This window comes from Phyllostomus hastatus, unplaced genomic scaffold (genome assembly GCF_019186645.2).
Source record: "Phyllostomus hastatus isolate PE091 unplaced genomic scaffold, TTU_PhHast_1.1 phas_scaffold_345, whole genome shotgun sequence".
Taxonomy (NCBI): Eukaryota; Metazoa; Chordata; class Mammalia; order Chiroptera; family Phyllostomidae; genus Phyllostomus; species Phyllostomus hastatus.
The window spans coordinates 29,057,849-29,075,543 of NW_025334024.1; the positions used below are offsets into that span (position 1 = coordinate 29,057,849).

The 17,695-nt window shown below is 64.4% G+C and overlaps 1 protein-coding gene across 3 annotated transcripts in view; it reads left to right on the forward strand.

Moving 5' to 3' along the window:
• ZNF423 (zinc finger protein 423) overlaps positions 1–17,695 on the forward strand; it is a 250,712-nt gene that overhangs the window by 48,767 nt on the left and 184,250 nt on the right. For 2 of the 3 annotated variants that reach the window (XM_045819207.1, XM_045819208.1), the window contains exon 2: positions 1,985–2,044. In XM_045819207.1, coding sequence (XP_045675163.1) covers positions 1,985–2,044 — 60 coding nt within the window. Of the gene's footprint in view, positions 1–1,984; positions 2,045–7,337; positions 7,418–17,695 lie in introns of those variants that run through there. The other variant, XM_045819210.1, reaches the window with a different exon arrangement.

A 17,695-nucleotide genomic window follows, 5' to 3' on the forward strand; every position in this document is an offset into this window, starting at 1 on the left:
CTCAGAACTGGCTCCCGATTGCCGTCGGCTCTACCTGCTGGCGTTTCGGAGGCTGGCGGTCGGAGTCGGCTGACGGGGGACACCAGCCCTGCCTGATGCCAGGCCTTGCCCGCCACCGCAGCTGTCATTAGCGGGGGGGAGGGGTGGGGTGGGGGGGAGGGATAGCTCCGCCCCCGGCCCGAGCGCCTCTCTGCGTTCCACTGTCTGGATTCCGAGTTTCTGCTCCCGGGGTGCGCGCTTGGAGAAGGGGAGGCGTCTTCCTGGGCATTCCTGGTCCCGTCCTCTGGCTGCGTCTGGGGGTTAGAGAGCGCGTTCCGCCAGGCTCCGGTGCGGGCGGTAAGATGGTGGCGGATGACTTGGCGCAGCGGGTGGGCGGAGCCAGACCGTGAATTCCGAGGGCTGTTCCAACCCTGCGCCCCCCCGCCCCGCCCCCTGCCCAGTGCTGGGACCACTGCCCCTGCAGGCGGCAGCCACCACCCCATCGAGTCCTCCTCACAGTCCCAGGGCACGGGTGTTGGTGGTCACCTCCACGTCAGAGGTGGGAAAACGGACACCAAGAGGTGAAAGCGTTTGCCCAGGGTCCTGCCTCGAGTTAGAGGCAGAATCGGGACTTGAACCCCAGCATCTGCCACAGGCAGCGGCTCGCTCCGCAGGGCTCGGCTGTCCCCGCACGCTGTGCACCTGCTCTCCGTGGGGCCAGTGGGTGGGGCTGCTCTGCCTGCAGTCCGGGGTTTGGGACAGCATCCTGGGCGCCCCAGAGTTAAGTCCTCGCTTAACGTCAGCCGTAGGTTCTGCGCTTTTAAGTGAAGCCGCGTGGAAGGCAAGCAGCTTTACTGTCAGCTAGTTGACACGGGCATGAAGTTCCTGTGGGCCGTCACCGTTGTTACCGCGAAGTGACGTCCCCTGAGGACCCGCTGGGCCGTGGTGGCAGGGGCGGCGTTCGAATCGGAGGGTCCCGGGCGGCCTCCCGAAGGCTGTACAGACTGTCCAGCTGGGAGACTCGCGTCCGCCCCTACCCCTCTCTGGGTGCAGGGAAGCCCCAGACGCGCCCAGCGTAGCCCCCGCGTCGCCTGCGGCCCTGGCCGGCACCTGGCGGCTCCCGCCTGCTGGGGGCGGCGCAGAGCGGGCCGTCAGACCTGGACAGCTCCGAGCATGCGCGTCTGTGGCTTCCGCAAAGTGCCATTTGGCGGAGTCCGCAGCCCGGCGTTAATATTACTCTGTGTCCCCCGCCCCCGGTTCCTTCCAGGACAAGAGCCTTCTTATGCAGTCACAGAGTTTCTCCCGTGTCCTCCTGGTGCACGGGGGCCTCCGTCCCCACCTGCCTGGCCTCCGTGCTGGGGTGTGGGCTGTGGGGACACGCCGCCACTGTCCGGCTGTGTTCTGGGATGAGCTGTGGGGGCGGCGTGGCGTGGTGAGCAGCTCTCCGATGTCACTGGTTCGTGACCAGACAGCTGACCTCCGGAGAGGTGCCCTCAGCCTGTCCTGAGGCCGGTCTGGGGGTCTAGCCTCAGGGTGCAGAGTAGCACCCCGCACTCTGCCCACCTCTCACAGCGACCTGGCTTGTTTCTGGGGGTCTGGGAGAAAGCCGTCGCGTCTGAGCGGTGGTCGGGTTGGGGCTGTCGGCGGGAAGACGGCGTCTGCATGGTCAGGGAGACGCCTGAGGCTGTGCCATCTTCCCGCCCGTGGCCAAGGGCCCCGCCTCCGGTGGAGACTCGGACTCTGGATCACGGCGAATGAGTGCAGGGCTGCTCCTGGTTCGAGACCGTGCGGTGATCGACTGGTGATGTCTGCCAGGGGCAAGGGGTGGGCCCAGCCCGCACTTGCGTTGCGTGCTGTGTTCTGCTGTCTCCCGAGGGAAACGAGTGCAGGCCTCTGGGGAGGCCCGGCCCCTGCCCTTGGTCGCGCTGTGATGGGGACCCCCCCACCCGGGGACCTGCTCAAGCAGCGTCCGGACTCACAGGCCCATCTCTGTTCTCTCTTGCAGTCGAAGAAGGGGAGGCCTCGGACTTCTCGCTGGCCTGGGACTCCTCTGTGACGGCCTCAGGTAAGTGGCCCCGGGCCTGGGGGCGGGAGGGGCTCGCTGGGAGCCCTGGGGGCCGGGCTCAGGAATGCGCAAGCCACCCAGGTGGTTATGGGAACCACGTCCTTCCTGCAGTGCCCTGTCTCCGGCCCAGACTGCCCGAGCAACAGGGCGTTGGTATCAGTTCCATATGGTCAATAAAACCTGTTACGTTCGGAGACTAGTATGGCCTGCTTCTCCAAGGGCCACGTCCCCCCCCACCTTGTGGGTGCGTTCAGAAGGGCCACGGTGTCCCTGCTGCGTGGGTGTCACGGCGCACCCACTCCAGTCTAATTGCGCAAAAGCCACTGTCGGGGGGACGTATGAGCTCCTGTGAAGTCAGAACCCCTGCTGCCCGGTCCCTGGAGGGGCGGCTCTGACCTCCGGCCGGCAGACCTGAGCCCACGCCTCCAGGGGAGGGGGGAGGAGGAGCTCAGACTGGCGGGTGCGTGGCTACTGCGGGGTGACGGGGTGACGGGGTGACGGGGCAGTCAGGGGAGTGGGTTTCAGCTCAGTCCTGCCTTTGCCCGAGCTCCCTGGCTGTGCCCGCGTTTCCCTGGCTGTAAAAAGAGGTGGGTGAAGGGGGTTTTTCTGAGGGTGCAGTTCTGTACTTTGGAACTGGTCTGGGGGGGGGTCCTCGGAAACTTCTGGCCGGCGGCTCTCCTGCTGGCCCAGCACCTGGCCGGCGCCTCGCCTGGGAGCTGGGCGCTGGCTCGCTGCCTGGCAGGTGCCTGTCCCCTGCCCCGGGATCCTGAGCAGTCAGCTCTGGCCCCGTGGGGGGGGGGCGTGCAGGGCCGGGCCGGGGCCGTCTTGTGGAATTTTGGGCTGGAGGAAACCTACCAGGAGTCATTTAGTCCAAACTTCTCTTCGTTCAGCTGTGGAAACTGAGGCAGGGAGGGAGCTTCGCCGGATGGGCAGCTGCGCAGACATGTAACTCCTGAATGGGTTACAGGTCGCATCTGGGGTGTTGTGGTTATTTGTGCCTTAAGATGATGCTCGAGTCGGGGAAGTTTTGAGAAACAGCCCATAGCGCCGGGAGGCGGCAGACACCGTGAGGGGGGTCCGCAGTGGCCGGAGTCTGGGGGACGCTGGTGAGGACTGGCTGGAGCAGATGGGCAGCGGAGAGCCGGCACTTGCACTGGGTCCCCGGACTCCCAGGCCAGTGCTCTTTCCCGCGGGACCCAGACGCTGCTGGGAGAGCTGGAGGGTCCCAGCGGGGTCCTGGCTGACTCAGGCTGGGGCACTGTTGTGTCTGCAGGGGCGGCCTCCACGGGGGGTGGGTCTCGTCTGAAGCCAGAATGGAGGTGCTCCAGTTCTCTGGAGGAGACCCGACGTCAGGCCGTGTCTTGGGGTCCATACTGGGAAGGACGGGAGAAGGGGCTGTGCAGCGTTGTCCCGCCCCCTCCTGTGCGTGGAGACGCACCCGCCGTGGTTGGAGCCAGACTGCCGGGCTCCTCGTGTCCTCCAGGCGCCCCGCCGCCGTGGGTGCGTGGGCTCAGACCGGCCGCCGACGCTGGAGAGGAATACTACCGTGCTCCCAGCCCCAGGCCAGGACAGCGCCCGGCCTGCCGGTGTCCACACGAGGCCCTGCCTCCCAGCTGCGTTTCCAGGGGTGCTGGGGGCGGGAGGACGGACAGGATGGCAGCGGGCCTAAGGAGGGGAGTGGCAGGGGTCGTGGGGGGTGGAGAGCCCTGGGTGGCCTCCCTAAGGTGTGGAGGTGTCTGTCCTGTGCAGAAGGCAGGGCGGTGCCGGGGGGTTGGGGGCTCCAGTCCGAGTGGAATGGCCGCCCTCAGGCCTCTTGGGAGCTCGAGGGGTGGAGGGATCTGTGCTCACGTGTGCGGGGGGAGAGGGGAGAGGACCCTGGGCTGCTCTGCGCCCCTGCTGCCTTCGGGGGCTCTGCGGTGCCCGTTGGCTTTGGGTGTTCTGCCGGGAGACGGGGAAGGGAAGGCCGAGTGGCCGGGCCCCGAATCGCGCGCAGCCGGGCAGCGGGTTGTCATTCCGTGTCACTGCCAGTCTAGCAGTGTTCACGGCGCGTGCCCGTGAGAAGCTGGCCCTCCGCGTTTTGTTGGGCCTGGGCTGTGCAAGGCAGCCTGCGTCCCCTGAGCGTGGAGCTCGCGAGATGGCCTGAGTCCTGGGTGGCGGGGCCCAGTCGGCTGGCGGGGGCAGCCCTGGCGGCGGGGGAGGAGGGGTCACATTTACGAACACTTTCTCCGTGCGTGCCAGGCCGGGCCAGCACGCCCGCCCCACCAGGGGGGTGCCGCTGCCAGCAGCACCTCCAGTGTCTCCCCTGGGCTGGTTCCGGGGCGGCCATCTGGTGGGGGACAGGGCCAAGGGCCTGGCTGACGGTGCTTTCGTGTAACGCTTTTCATTAAGTTGAGAAAATGTCACTTGGCCGCATCTGAGAATGGGGGCAGGTGCCAAGGAAAATTATGGGGGAGCAAAGCCTCCTGGGCCCCGCTTGGCGCTGCGGCTGGGAATCGCCAGCCTCGTTTGGCAGGAGAGGGAGGGAGGCTTGGCGAGGCACAGTAGCCGACCCACGGTCCCAGCCAGCACGCTGGGGAGCGGGACTCGAACCCAAGTCCTCCTGCAGCCAGAGCCTGGGGTTTAACCTCTGCAGCGCCCGGCCCTGGGCTGTGGGCGGCTGCGCAGAGACTGGAAGCTGCAGCATCGTGGGGACTTTGGGGAGCTTCCCGGAGGTCCTGGACCCCGGGTAGCCATGGAGGGTCTTTGGCTCATCAGAGCAGACGAATGAATGCGAGTCGAGCAGGGCGGGCGCAGGGCATTTTAGCAGGAGGAGTGCGGGGCTGCAGGCAGGGGCAGCTCCTCGGTGTGGGGGCCCAGCCTGCCCAGGGTGCAGGCTTCTCCCCGCGCCTCCCCCTGCCCCCGGCCCTGGGTGCGTGATGAGGAGCCCCGCTCAAGAAGCAGAACACCCAGCATGCTCCGTGCTCGCCCCTGGCTCCCCTCCCCACGTGGGCTCTGCACCGCCGTCCCCAGGAACAGCCTGGCCTACCCCGTCTGCGCCCTGACAGTGATGGGGGACCCGGCCCCGCCAGACTCACCGGCCTGGCTGCCCCGTGGCTGTCACTGATACCGGGTGGGTGGGCGCTGGTGTCCTGTCTGAATCCACCCTGCCCTGTCGGACACCTGGGCCGCTGCTGCGTTTCCTTTTGGGCCCCTAGGAGCAATGCTGGGATGGGTCTGGGTGTGGGTGGCCTGTCTCCTTCGGAGTTTTTATTAGGGACTCCCCTTTTCATTTTGTTCTTTCAGCCCCGAAATCAAGGTTGGAGGGACGGTCCCCGTTGCCTTTCTGCCCACCGGGCCCCTGGGTCCCTCACTTCAGTCCTTTCCTGAGTGGTCTCCCCCTGGCTCACCAGTGGGGACGTCCTGGCCCACCCCATGCCCCCGGGGCCCACGCCAGGAGCTGCCCGGCGTCCTTCGGCTCCGGCCGGCGGTGCTGTGCCGTCCCTCTTGCGCCAGAGCCCCCAACCCAGCCATTTTTCTCAACGAGGACCAGGGGACATTTTAAAGGAGCAGAAAAGTCCTAAATAGATGTAGAATTTCCCAGCATTTTAAAGACTTATGAAATGCGTCTTTATATGGGGCCAGCTGGGGAGTTTCTCATTAGCTCTGGTGGGGCATCTATGGGGAATTGGGATAAGTGGAGCCAGGCAGGCTGGGTAGGAAGGCGCGGTGGCCCCGAGCTCACCGGGGGAGCGTGGCAGGCATGCGCCGGCCAGTCTGAACGGCGGACCCCCAGCCAGGCCGGCTGGGGCTGCGCCTTTGTTCGAGCTGCTTCCCCAGGCACGGGAGGCCTTGAAGCCTTCAGGTGGCGGCTGCAGCCGAGAGGGGACACTCTGTTTCCATGGTGAGCAGTCCACGAGGTAGGGCATCTGTGCCCCGTGCACCCGGGGGTACGCACTTGTGTGTGTGCGTGTGCGTGTGTGTGTGCATGCACGCCCAGGTGCTGCGGCCCTGGCTCGTTTCCCCGGGGGGCCTGGGGCCTCTGCGCCCCTCTGTGCAGCCTCTGGGACCCCTGGGGCTGACTTGGACCGGTTCTCCGAGGGGAGCACGGTGTTTCCTTCCCCCCCTTTCCTCTGGCTCGGGACCAGCCAGGGACGCCTGCTGGGCTGCGCTCATGTCGCTTCCTCTGTGTCGGGCTTGCGGTGCACACGCGTGCACGGCGGCGTGGGCAGTGTCTCTCTTCTGACTCCGTTTCCCTCTCCTCTGCCCTGGCTGCCGCTTTCTCGTCCGTGGAGTGGGACCCGCTTGCTGGGTCCGCCTCCCTGGGTGGACCTGGGGCTTCTGTGGAGGCAGGGACGCCGCCTTTTGTCTCGGACGCTCGGCCCGGCGCCCCGCAGCTGCTCCGCTCTCCTGCCTGCGCTCTCGGCTCGGTGGTGGCCGGCCCCAGCCCTGCTGACCTGGGGCCGTCGCCCCCGGTCCCCCTCCCCTCCTGGTGTGGTTGGGCTCTTCGGGGGTGTCAGTAAAAAGGGAGAGCTGGTCCCCAAGCTTGGGTGCCCCCCAAGGACAGGGCAGAGTCCCCGTAGTGCCAGCCCCTCCCCGAGGCTGGAGGACCCCACTGGAGGTGGTGAAGTCAGCAGTTCTCCCGTGACTTGAAGGCTGGCTGGGCACCAGGCCGCGGTCTGGTGCATGTGGGTGTGGGTGTGGGTGGGGTGTGACATGGTTCCTGGTGACCTTGGGGAGGTCTGATGCTGGCGTCACCCCGGTGTGGTTTCTACCAGGTCTGCTCCAACTTAGACTCATGCAGCTCAGCTGGTCTCGCTACGGTGAGAACACAGACGTGGCCGTCCGGCTGGGGCCTGAGATCCCGCATTTCTCGCTGTGGCTCCAGAGTGGTGCCGGTGCTGCGGGTCCGTGCCGAGCCCACCCTGAGCAGCAAGGGCCGAAAGGGTTGGGTGGGTTGAGCCCTCTTACCCGCTACCCTTGGCCTTCGTCTGGCTGGAGCTTCTGCCTGTGGAGCTCAGCCTAGATGCCACCTCCTCCAGGAAGTGTGCCATGATACATGATCGTCCTGCCATGATCAGCGTGCCTTCCTTTGTGTCCCTGAGCTTCAGGGCTTGCCCTGATTCTGGCCCTCACTGCCCTCTGCCCGGGCACGACGTTCCTTCCACATGGACCCAGGTCCCTTGCTGCAGTGACCGTGGGTGACTTCCTGTACTTCTGGAGCCCGGCCCTGGCTCCGTACCTGGCAGGTGCCTGGCACGTGTTTGCCAAGGTGGAGAACTTCACCTGCGCCTCTTTGTCTTTGCCCTTGGCAGTTCGGGGCCAGGTCTTTGTTCACTTTGTGAAGAGCGAGAATTAGTTTGGAGGTCGAGAGACTTGCTCGCTGTGGGACGTTGTGTAAGTTGCTTGAACTCTCTGTGCTTGCTTCTCTGAGACAGGGAGAACCCCCTGCTTCAGGGGGCCGCTGTGAGGACTGCAGGAGGGAATCCGCGTGGGTTAGCGCTCGCCTCCTACGGGGGCGCCTGGTGCTCTGCATTTTCATTCTTACTGTTGGTGGCACAGCAAGGGGTCCCTCCCCCTCTTCCCTGGTGTTGAGTGGCAGCCTTCAGACGTTGACACACCCCCTTGCAGGGCGGGGGTGGGACTGAGTCCTCAGGGGACCTTCCTTGCGCAGCCGACCCTGCTGGTGGGGTGGCCCTGCTGGTGGGGTGCGGCTCCTTTCCCGGGAGGAAAGGGCTGGGGAGGTTGGTGGGCAGGGTCTGCTCTGAAAGGCCCTGAGGCTGTCACATGATCAGGCCCCTTCCCTGGGCGGGGCTTGACACGGACTGTGCAGACATGGGCCCGTGCCCGGGAGGAAATGGCCAAGGTCAGCCCTATCACGCGGCCTGGCTGGCCCCAGCTTCCTGGGCGGGCGCTCTGCGGGTCCCAGTGCCTGGGCTGGGCACGGTCAGTGCTCCGCCAGCCAGTGACCTGCTGGAGGCTGCGGCAGCTGTAGGGGCGAGTTAGGCTGTTGTCATCCCAGCCTCTTAAAGTCCTGTGCGTAAGGCAGGTGTGGGTGTGCATGCGTGTGAGCACACACACACACGCGCAGAGTCGTGGGTCGGGCTGAACCTGCCTGACTGACGCCACTGGCTTGCCCACACCGACCGTTCTCTCTCCTCCGTCGTGGCTGAGTGCTTTAACCGACAGCTGCTGCCGTGCCTGGTGGCGGTTCGCACATCCTGTGGACACTGAACCCAGTGAATGGGCCACATTTCTGCTTAAGCTCTTCTGCTTCTTGGGGCCGCAGGGTCCGCGAGCCCTGCGAGCTGGCGGAGGCAGGGGCTGCGTCTGCCTTGCTCTCTTTTGTGGCCCTGGCAGCTCGCTGTTATTCCAAGCAACCGCAGTACCAATAAAAAAGTAAGAACCATTTAGTGAGCATTAGCTGGTGCCAGGCTGTATCTCGTTGAGCCCTCTGTAACCACAGCGGGGAGGAAGCCTCATCCCATCTCGCCCACGAGCCGGAGACGCTCGGAGCGGTTGAGAGGCAGTGCAGGGTCTTGGAGCCGGTGCGTCACGGAGGGCCAGGGCAGGGACTCAAACCTGCGTTGGTTTCGTCTGAGTCCGGGACCCCCTCCGCCATTGCCGGCGCCCCGTGACTGGGCCTCAGGGGGGGCTCGGCGAGTCCTCGCGGACCGGCCTACACCGGGATGTGCTAAGAGCCTCACGAGGTCGTCATGGTGACACCCTGTCCGTGAGAGGCCACCGGGGCCAGGGCGGGAGTGGATGGCTGGTGACGGGCACAGGCCGAGTGTGCTCTGCAGCGGTGACGTGCAGACTGACAGGTCGTCGTGTGAGCAAGCACATGCATGCACAGCACACGCAGGGATTGGCTCACAGGCAGAAGCACACACACACATTCATACACACAGTTACACATACACGCACCCATACGGGAATACACGCACATCAGCGCGCGCACACACATATACTCACTCCCCACCACCCACTCACTCAGTGCACGGACACAGACATCCACCCGTGTGTTCCCCCATATCTCACACGTGTACATGTGTGAACACACATGTAACACACACACAAGTGCAGACAGACACACATACATGCATATACAGTGGGCCCTCTGTCTCTGTGGTTTCACAGTGTGGATTCCACCAACTGCACATTGAAAATGTTCAGGAAAAAAATCCTGGAAAGTTCCCAACAGCAGAACTTGACTTTGCCCCGCACCGCGTGCCACGCCCTGCACACCACGCCCCGCGCAGAGCCCGCGAGAGTGGAGTGATGGGCAGGCACGCCCTGCCGCAGCCTCTCTGCACGCACGGGTTCTGTGCAGGCGCTGAGCCACCTTGGACAAGGGCTTGAGCACCCGCGGGTCCTGGAACCCATCCCCCGGGACCGCGGGAGGGCGGTGTGAGTGTGCCCACCCGCGTACTGCGCACATACGCACACACCTGCGAACATGTGCACACACAGGGACATGCGCTCGCACCCCCCCCCCCCCCCCCCCGCCGGCCCCCTGCGCCCCGGGCTCGCACGTGAGCGGAAAGAGCCTGCTTCTGGGACGTCTGTCTTCCAGAAGGAGGACAGTGCTCCCCCCAGGCGGCTGCCCAAGATGTCTGGCTCGTCTCCTCGCTCTCTGTTTTCTTTGGTTTCTTTGTTGCACCCTCAGGGCCTCCGACATGCTTCCCGTCCAAAGATCTGCACCCCTGCTGCTGCGGGGCCCGGCGCGGGGCTGGCCGGGCGGGCGAGACGCACACCCCGCGCCCATCTGCCTGTTCCGCCTGCCCGGTCGGCTCTGGCCCAGAGGCGCCCCCACCCCCGACTTGGACGTGACTTCATTTCCACCCTGCACCTGCCCCTTTAAGAGTCGTGGCCTGGTGGGCCTGTCCCCGGTGTCAGGCTGGGGGAGGCCGGACAGCTGTGGCTGGGGGGGGAGCTCTGGTAGCCCCCAGGGGCCTCTCGGAGCCCGAGCGATGCTGGGGAAGCTGAAACAAAGGCCGACAATGGCCTCCTTCCCTCCCTGGGCGGCCTCAGAGCAGGGCCTGCCTGGGCGGCCTCTGGGGGCCCCTGTTATTTCCTGTGCTGGCTGCGGGGCTCCCGGCCAGCCGCAAATGGGCAGGAAGCAGGCTGGGCATCTCCTCCCCGCCCGCCGGGCCGGCCCTCCCAGGTCAGAGTCGCCGCCGCTGGCAGCTGGGCCAGTGCAGCGTGCCCGCTCTGCCGCGCTCTGCGCCTGCCTGCCCGGCCGAGGCCTGTCCTGCGCAGGTCTGCCCAGGCCTCCCCCCGGGGAGGGGTAACCCGACCCCGTCCCTGCCGACCTCTCCCTCCTGCTCACCACGTGCTCCTGCCATCTGCACTGGGGGCCGGTTTCTGCCCCCCCAGCCTTCGTGGCCAGAGTGCTCGACCCCACGGAGCTGAGGACGAGGTCAGGCAGGGAGCAGTGTACTGGTTCTTAATGGATTCATCTGGGATCGTGCTAGGAGTGAGCTTAGATGCAGTCTTAGGGTTATGCTGAAGGTTAAGGTCAGGGTTAGGGTTAGCAAGCCCTAAAGACTGAAAAGACGGGCCAGAACATGGGTTTTGAAGTACACAGATCTTTGTGCTAGTTAGTCCTCGATTCGCCACCACGTCGTGTGTCACCTGATGACCCGGCGCCTCTTGGTGCCATGCTGGGCCACAGGGACGCGGTGGCGGCCTGCCGTCTGGGCCTCCCAATGAGCAGTAAATGCACAGCAACTCCGTGGGCTCTTAGCTGTGAGGTTGGACATGAGACTCCATTCACCTTCCCAGGACCCAGCTCTCTGGTCTGCAAAGTGGGGTACTGAAGCCCTGTGACACTGTTACAGGGATGAGGGCGTAGACGTCAGCACAGTGCCTGGCACACCGTAAGTGCCCCATAAATGCCAGCTCCGGTGACTATTCACAAAATGAGATGAGGTGGCCCACATGTCACCGGGCAGCTAACATAATCGACAAAAGAACTAATTATGCCAGAAACCTAAGGTGAGGGTCACTGTGCAGGTGAGCTTCCTGGCAGTCCAGCCAAAAAGTGTAATAGGATGGAGGGCCAAGTAGCCACCTGTCTGTTTCAGGTGCTTGGGACAGATGACTGTTGGTCCCTGGCACTAAACTCGGAGGAATTTACTGTGTGCGCCCTCATTAATCAATGAACACACAACAGGCAGTGTCTCAGGAACAATTTGGCACACGACACAGAAACGTCTTTCTTCAATTGACCCTGGAAACATGCTCAGGCTTCAGAGCACGCCCCAGCCATGAGGGACACGCGGCACGGCCTGGAGGGATGTGGGCCGAGATGAGGCCGCGTCAGCCCGCTGCGTCCTGGCCCGGGGCACGGGCTGCTGTGCTGGGTGCCTGGTTATGCCAGTTGAGTGCATTTGTGTCCTGTAGGACCTGGAGGGGCCCTTGGCGTGCCAGTGGGCACGGTGAGTCTTGGGGAGGCTCTTAAAAAAAGATGTTTTTTAAAAACCTCACCTGAGGATATTTTCATTGATTGTAGAGAGAGAGTGGAAGGGAGGAAGCAGCGGGGAGGAGAGACAGAGAGACACAGAGACAGGGACATCAATTGGTTGCCTCCCACAGGCACCCCTACTGGGGATCGAATCCGCTACCTAGGCACGTGCTCTGACCAGGGATTGAACCCACAGCCTTTCGGTGTGAGGGACAGTGCTTCCCCCCACTGAGCAACCCAGCCAGGGCTTTTCAGATGTTTTTGCCCTCAGAAAGCAGCCCCCTTTTTTGAGGCCCCCTCTCCCCTGGTTGTGGAGTCTTGGAACACGGCCTGGGGAGCGGTTTACGTCCTTTTAGCTTTGGAGCTCAGCCGCGCAGGAGACACCTCGCCCACCAGGTCCCTTCGGGGCCCAGACTGCAGTCTGGCGTGTCGGGCCTGGGGGCTTTCATTCGGTAGTGCCCGCCCCCTCTTCACTTTTTATAGGATTATTGCACTTACTCATTTTACCGGGAGGGGCAGAGTCAGGGAAACTGAGGCTCAGGAAGATGAAGGGGACCCAGGGTGGAGGTTTCTAATTCAGGGTCTCCCCATGGGCACATACATGCCTAAACACACCCCCCAACACACGCACCCCGCCTTTGCTCTGGACATGTCCCCGAGCCCCTCCAGTCCCCTCCCTGCTCCCGGCTGGCAGGACTGTGGGCCCGGCCACCCCCTCCACCCGAGGGCCTGCCGGTGGCCCCAGCCCCTGTGTCTGGCGGGCAGGGCACCCTGTGGAGTTTCCATGGTGAGCTCTCCTTTGGGGGCCCCTGGGTGGGACTTTCCATCTGGGTGGAAACCTGACCCGCGGGCCCCGGGCAGGAGGAAATGCCTTCCCCAAATGGGGAGAGACAAAGCAAAGAGAGTCGGCCAGCCTGGGATTCCAGCCAGAGCCCCTGACTCCTGCAAAGCCACAGAGCGGGGGGACTCCCAGGGGCCTGGGGCTGGGCTGCCTAGGACCCACCCCTTAGTGAAAGCCAGAGCCTGGGCGGGGCCACCCTCCCCGCTGTGGAGGGCCCTGGGGGCTGCTGGCCTGTGCCCCAACACCCCGGCCTTGCCCTTGTGTGCTTTTGCAGCACGTTCCCGCGGAGCTAGGTCCGCCTGTTGGTAAGTGGCCGCTCGGGGTTTGAACCCGCCTCCCTCGGGCAGGCGTGTGCACAGGCCCCGTCCCCTGGACTGTCTGGAGGAGCGCGGTGTCCACAGTCGGTGTTCCACACCTGCCGCCTGTGTGTGGACTTGGAGCCTCCAAGAGGCTGGGGGGCGGGGTCCTGCCCGGGGTCACGTGGCCGGCGCGGGGCGGAGCTGCATCACCGCCCCTACCTGCTGACTGCGCCTGCGCACAATTACAGGTCCTCGCCGCTCCCTGAAGGACGCCCAGCCTAGCCTCACACTTGTCCCCAGAGAGGGCAAGGACCGTTGAATGACGTGATTGCCCTGGGGGCTGCCTGAGTGAGCCCGAGAGGCTGGTGGCCCCGGGATCCCTCAGGTGGTGGCCTCTGTGGCTCCTCACGGGGCAGGTGGCTGTGACTCTGTGACTCTGGGGTTTTAAGATACGCGTCTTCATTCCTCTCGCTGGCAATAGTAGCCCAGGCCCTTACACGCACAGTGTGCGTGTGCCCAGCCACGGCCCCCACCCCGCAGCCCCGGCGTACCAGGGACGGGCCTGTGTCTAACCCGCAGGTCGGGGGAGGGACCCCGGGACTGTGAAGGGTGGGGCATGGCCAGTGTGCAGGTGTGGGGTGGGGTGGGTGCCACACTGTCCCCAGCACAGGCGTTCTACCTGGTCCCCCTGGTGCCACCCCAGCCCAGTTCCTGGGGACCTACCGGCTGGGAGACCCCAGCTCAGGGATTGTCCGGGATCAGGGGGAGAACGGTCACTCTGCTCCTGCGACCCGGTCCCCTGGCCCCGCAGCTGGCTGGCACCCCTGTACCCTAACCTGGTGAGGGGAAGTGGAGCCTGAGGCCTGGGCCACCGCTGCTGGGGGCAGGGTCCTCCACCTGTCTCTGCAGCACCATGTCCTCAGGGACTCAGGTCAAGGTCTGAGCCGGTAGCTGGAAGGCAGGCAAAGGGGAACCTGGGGACCGTTGAGCCGCAGGAGTCCTGGCCTGCGCGTCGGGGCCCCATGCTCCAGGCCCAGCTCTGCGGCTGACCAGATCCAGGGGCCACTGCGGCCTGGGGAGGGCGAGGTGCCGAGATGGCGTGGTCCCCGTGGAGGGCCTCCCTGGAGCACTTTGCTGGGAGCGTTGAGACTGAGGTGGGGGGCTCACGTGTCCCAGCAACGGCCTCTCATGGGAGTCTCACCTTTGTCCTCTGTCCTCATTCGGACCCCATACCTGAGCTTGGTCTGTGTCCCCACCCTGGAGTGCCCCATGTCCTCCGCCGTCACCGGCCCAGAGCTGCGTCCTTCAAGCTCAGCCCACGCCTGCCCTCTGTGAAGCCTTCACACGTGCCCCCCCCCAGTGCCTGCTCTCTCCACGAGCCCCCGTCCTGGCCTCAGGGTAGGGGGTCTGTGGGGCACCACGTGCTGGCTGTCCCTTCCTCAGCTGCTCAGTGGCTCCATCTCCCCTGCCGCTGTGAACCCGTCCCTCCCTCCCTAGCAATCCAGGTTGAGGCTGCGCTTTATTCAGTGGTGGACAGTGTCTCAGGAAGTCCTACTGGATGTCTAACCACCTTTCTCAGTTGCTGCTGGATGCCCCTCAGTGCTGCTGTTGTGGGGCCTCTCCCTGGTGGCCAGTGACGGCTGTGAGCCTGAGCCACCGCTGGCAAGATCCCAAGGGGCTTCCCTCCATCAGTCACAGATGTCACCGAGCACCCACTGAGTGCGGCCACCATTCGACATGGCGAACTGGGCCACCACAGTCCCCGCATGCAGGCCAGTGCGGGGGATGATGCCCAGTGAAGTAATCAAATAAACCTCTATGAGTTTCCCCTGGGACGTGACCAGCAGGTGGCCAGTCAGAGAGGGATGGGGTGGTTGGGGTGGGGAGGGTCGTCCGGATGGGGGCGGTGGGGAGAGATCGAGCCAGGCGGCGGGGGTGGGGTAAGCAGTGTTACCGGAGACCAGAAGGTGGGCTGTCGCACTGGCTGGTGTGGCTCAGTGGGTTCAGCACCATCCCTGAGAAGCGAGAGGTTGCCGGTTTGATTCCCGGTCAGGGCATAGGCCTGGGTTGTGAGTTCGGTTATGTGTGCAAGGGACAACTTATCGATGTTTCTCTCACATCGATGTTTCTTTCTCTTTCTTCTTTCCCCTCTGTCTAAACATAAATAAAAAAAATAAAACAATAAAACAAAAAGATCATTAAAAATAGAAAAAGAAGACAGGGCATCACCGCTGACCCAGGGCAGAGGGGCAGGAGCGGAGGGAGGGAGGGAGGCAGGCAGGCAGGCAGCGGCGGCCCTCGCGGGGCCTCGAGTCACAGTGGGCACTGTGGGTGTGGTCCTGGGTGAGGGGAACCTGGGAGGTTGGGGAAGGGGACCCCCCTGAGCTGTGTGGGGCAGCAGTGAGGCTGTTCTGGGCTCCACCCTGGGGAGATGAGGGAGGATGGGGCCAAAGTCAGGAGGTGGGAAGAGGTCAGGTCAAAAGTTTGTTTTTGAAGCCCTGGCTGGTGTAGCTCAGTGGATTGAGCTCGGGCTGCGAACCAAAGCATCGCAGGTTCGATTCCCAGTCAGGGCACATGCCTGGGTTGCAGGCCACGGCCCCCAGCAACCAACCGCACATTGATGTTTCTCTCTCTTTCTCCCTCTCTTCCCTCTCTAAAAATAAGTAAAATAAAATCTTTAAAAAGAAGTTTGGTTTTGGAGGTGGGCCCCACAGGACTGGTCTCAGATTGGGTGTTGGGACCGAGAAGAGGAACCGAGGGCTCTGAGGCCCCGGGGGCGGGGGTGCCCCTTGTGGGATGGAGTCCTGGGGCAGCCCAGCCGGGGCGGGGCGTGGCGGGGGTGACAGTGAGGCTCCAGAGCTAGGCCTTGGCCCTGAGTTTGAGATGCCTCTCCGACGCCGAGTGGGCCCTTGAAGGATGGTCCTCGGACTTGGGGGAGGGTGGGACTGGGGCGTATTTGGGTGTCACGAGTGTGTGGTTGGCACTGGGAGCTGGACGGGTGCACCCCGCAAGCCGGTGCGCCCAGACAGAACAAAGGAGGTTGCGCCCAGGGAGACCTCAGCATTGAAGGGGGGTGAGGACACTGGGGGCTCAGGGAGGTGGGGGAAACTCGGGACAGGCAGCAGCCCCGAAACCCAGGTGAGAAGGTCTTTCAGGGAGGAGGGGGTGGGGGGGCAGGCCCAAAGCTTTCCAGAGTGGGGTGCTACGACCTGGCTGGGCCCAGCGCTTCTTCTAGAGTGGGTCACGTTGCTGGAGGTTTGTGCAAATGGAGGGAAGAGCAGCCTAGCGCCTCTCCCGTCTCTCCTGCCTGGCGGGAGCCGGAGCTGCTAAAGCAGCCGTTGCTGGAAACATTCTGGGGCGAGGAGAGACGGGGTTCAGGGGTTAATGAAAGGAACTCTCGTCTGCAGACCGGCCCATCCGGGGGTGTCTGCACCGAGCCCCGCTTCCTGGCTTCCACTTGGGAGGTGCCCGCCCCCCGAACCCCCCCCGCCCCCCCCGCCCGGACCAGGGCGGTGTCTGGGAGCCGCACACCGTCGGCGGCGGAGCCCAGCTGTGCTCGCGCCCCGAACGCTGCAACCGCCCGCCCCGCGCAGCCAGAGCCCGCCCGCGGAAGTGGGCCAGCCGCACCCCGAGCAGGATTAAAGGGACGTGTAATGGATTAAAGATCAAAAATGTTAATTAAGAAATGGTCTTTTCTAATAAGATGCCTTCAAGGGCACAGGCCTGAGAAGGAGGGGATTTCTCATTTTGGCAACATGGGTTCTGTTGTAAGGAAATTGGTTCGCAAGGCGGCGGGGAGGACCGACGTAAGTCTCCTTTCACAGACATCTCCATCCCAATTAATTAGCAGGAAGGAGCGGGGGCAGAGCGGCGGGCCGGCGGGCGCGTGGGCGGCTGGGCGGGAAGGCTGCGCGGACTTCAGGGCAGGCCGGCTGTGTCCTGGCGCGGCTGGAACCTCGGGGCCGCGGGCCCGTTCCGAGGGGCCTTCGGGGGCCTGGCTGCTCCCGGGGCCGAGGGGTGAGGTCTCACTCGATGGGAACTTGCGGTGCGACTTGTGGCCGCTTCCACCCCTTCCTGAGCGTTCCTGCGGCTTCCTTTGTTGTCAGTGGCGGATGAGACAAAACCTCCGCTACCTGCGTCCCCGTCTGTCGGATCAGACAGACTCTGCACGAGGGACTGGGCGCTCACACCTCTCCGAGGGGGTCAGAGAGACTTGCGAAGTGCGGGGTTGGCGGGCCTGAGCCCGCCTCCGCCCCTCCGGGTCCCGCTTTCCCGGGCCCCCCCTGCACTCTCCGCCGTGAAGGGCACCGTAGCCCGACAGTTAAGCACTGGGCCCTGGAGCCTGCCGGGTCATAGATTCGAGTCCCACGTCTGCGCCCTGCTCGGGACCTTAGCTTAGTCACTGGACTTCTCTGGGCCTCAGTTTCCCCATCTGTAACACTGAGCCAGGGGTCCTTGCTGGAGTGTGAAGTGGGAAGGGAGATCACGGATCTAGAGCCGGGGCTTCGAGGGGGCGGGGCTCCGGGGCAGAGCTCCGGGGGGCGGGGCTCCGCAGGGCGGGGCTCCGTGTGGGGCGCTGGGAGCTGTTGTTGTTTGGCCCCGAAGCGGAGGAATCCCTGCCACTTGTGCGCGGGTCTTCGGGTCCTCGGGTTCTCGCTTGGAGAACAGCAGCCACCCACCGGGTCGGCCCCGGCCTGCAGCGCTTTGGGTTTCTGGGCCCTTCACGGCGCAAAATCTCGACGCTCAGAGGAAGGGGAGTCATTCCGAGCCTGGGGCTTGCTCTGGAGGCCCCGAGACTTGAGGAAAGGGGGGGTGAAAGGGGCGCTGATTCAGGACGAGGACGCACTTGGTAGGACCGACGTGCAGGTGTCTTCCCGCCTGCGCAAGCCTCTCTCTGGCCGGGACCAGGGGGCCCGCGAGAGAAGCCGGGGGAGCCTGTGCCGTTCTCTCCCTCTGATTGGGGATGTACGGCCTTCCCGGGCTGCAGACCCTCGCTGACGCTTTTAAAATATAAAACGACTCTCATTGTCTTATTTCATGGCATTTGCCCCAGATTGCATTTTTGT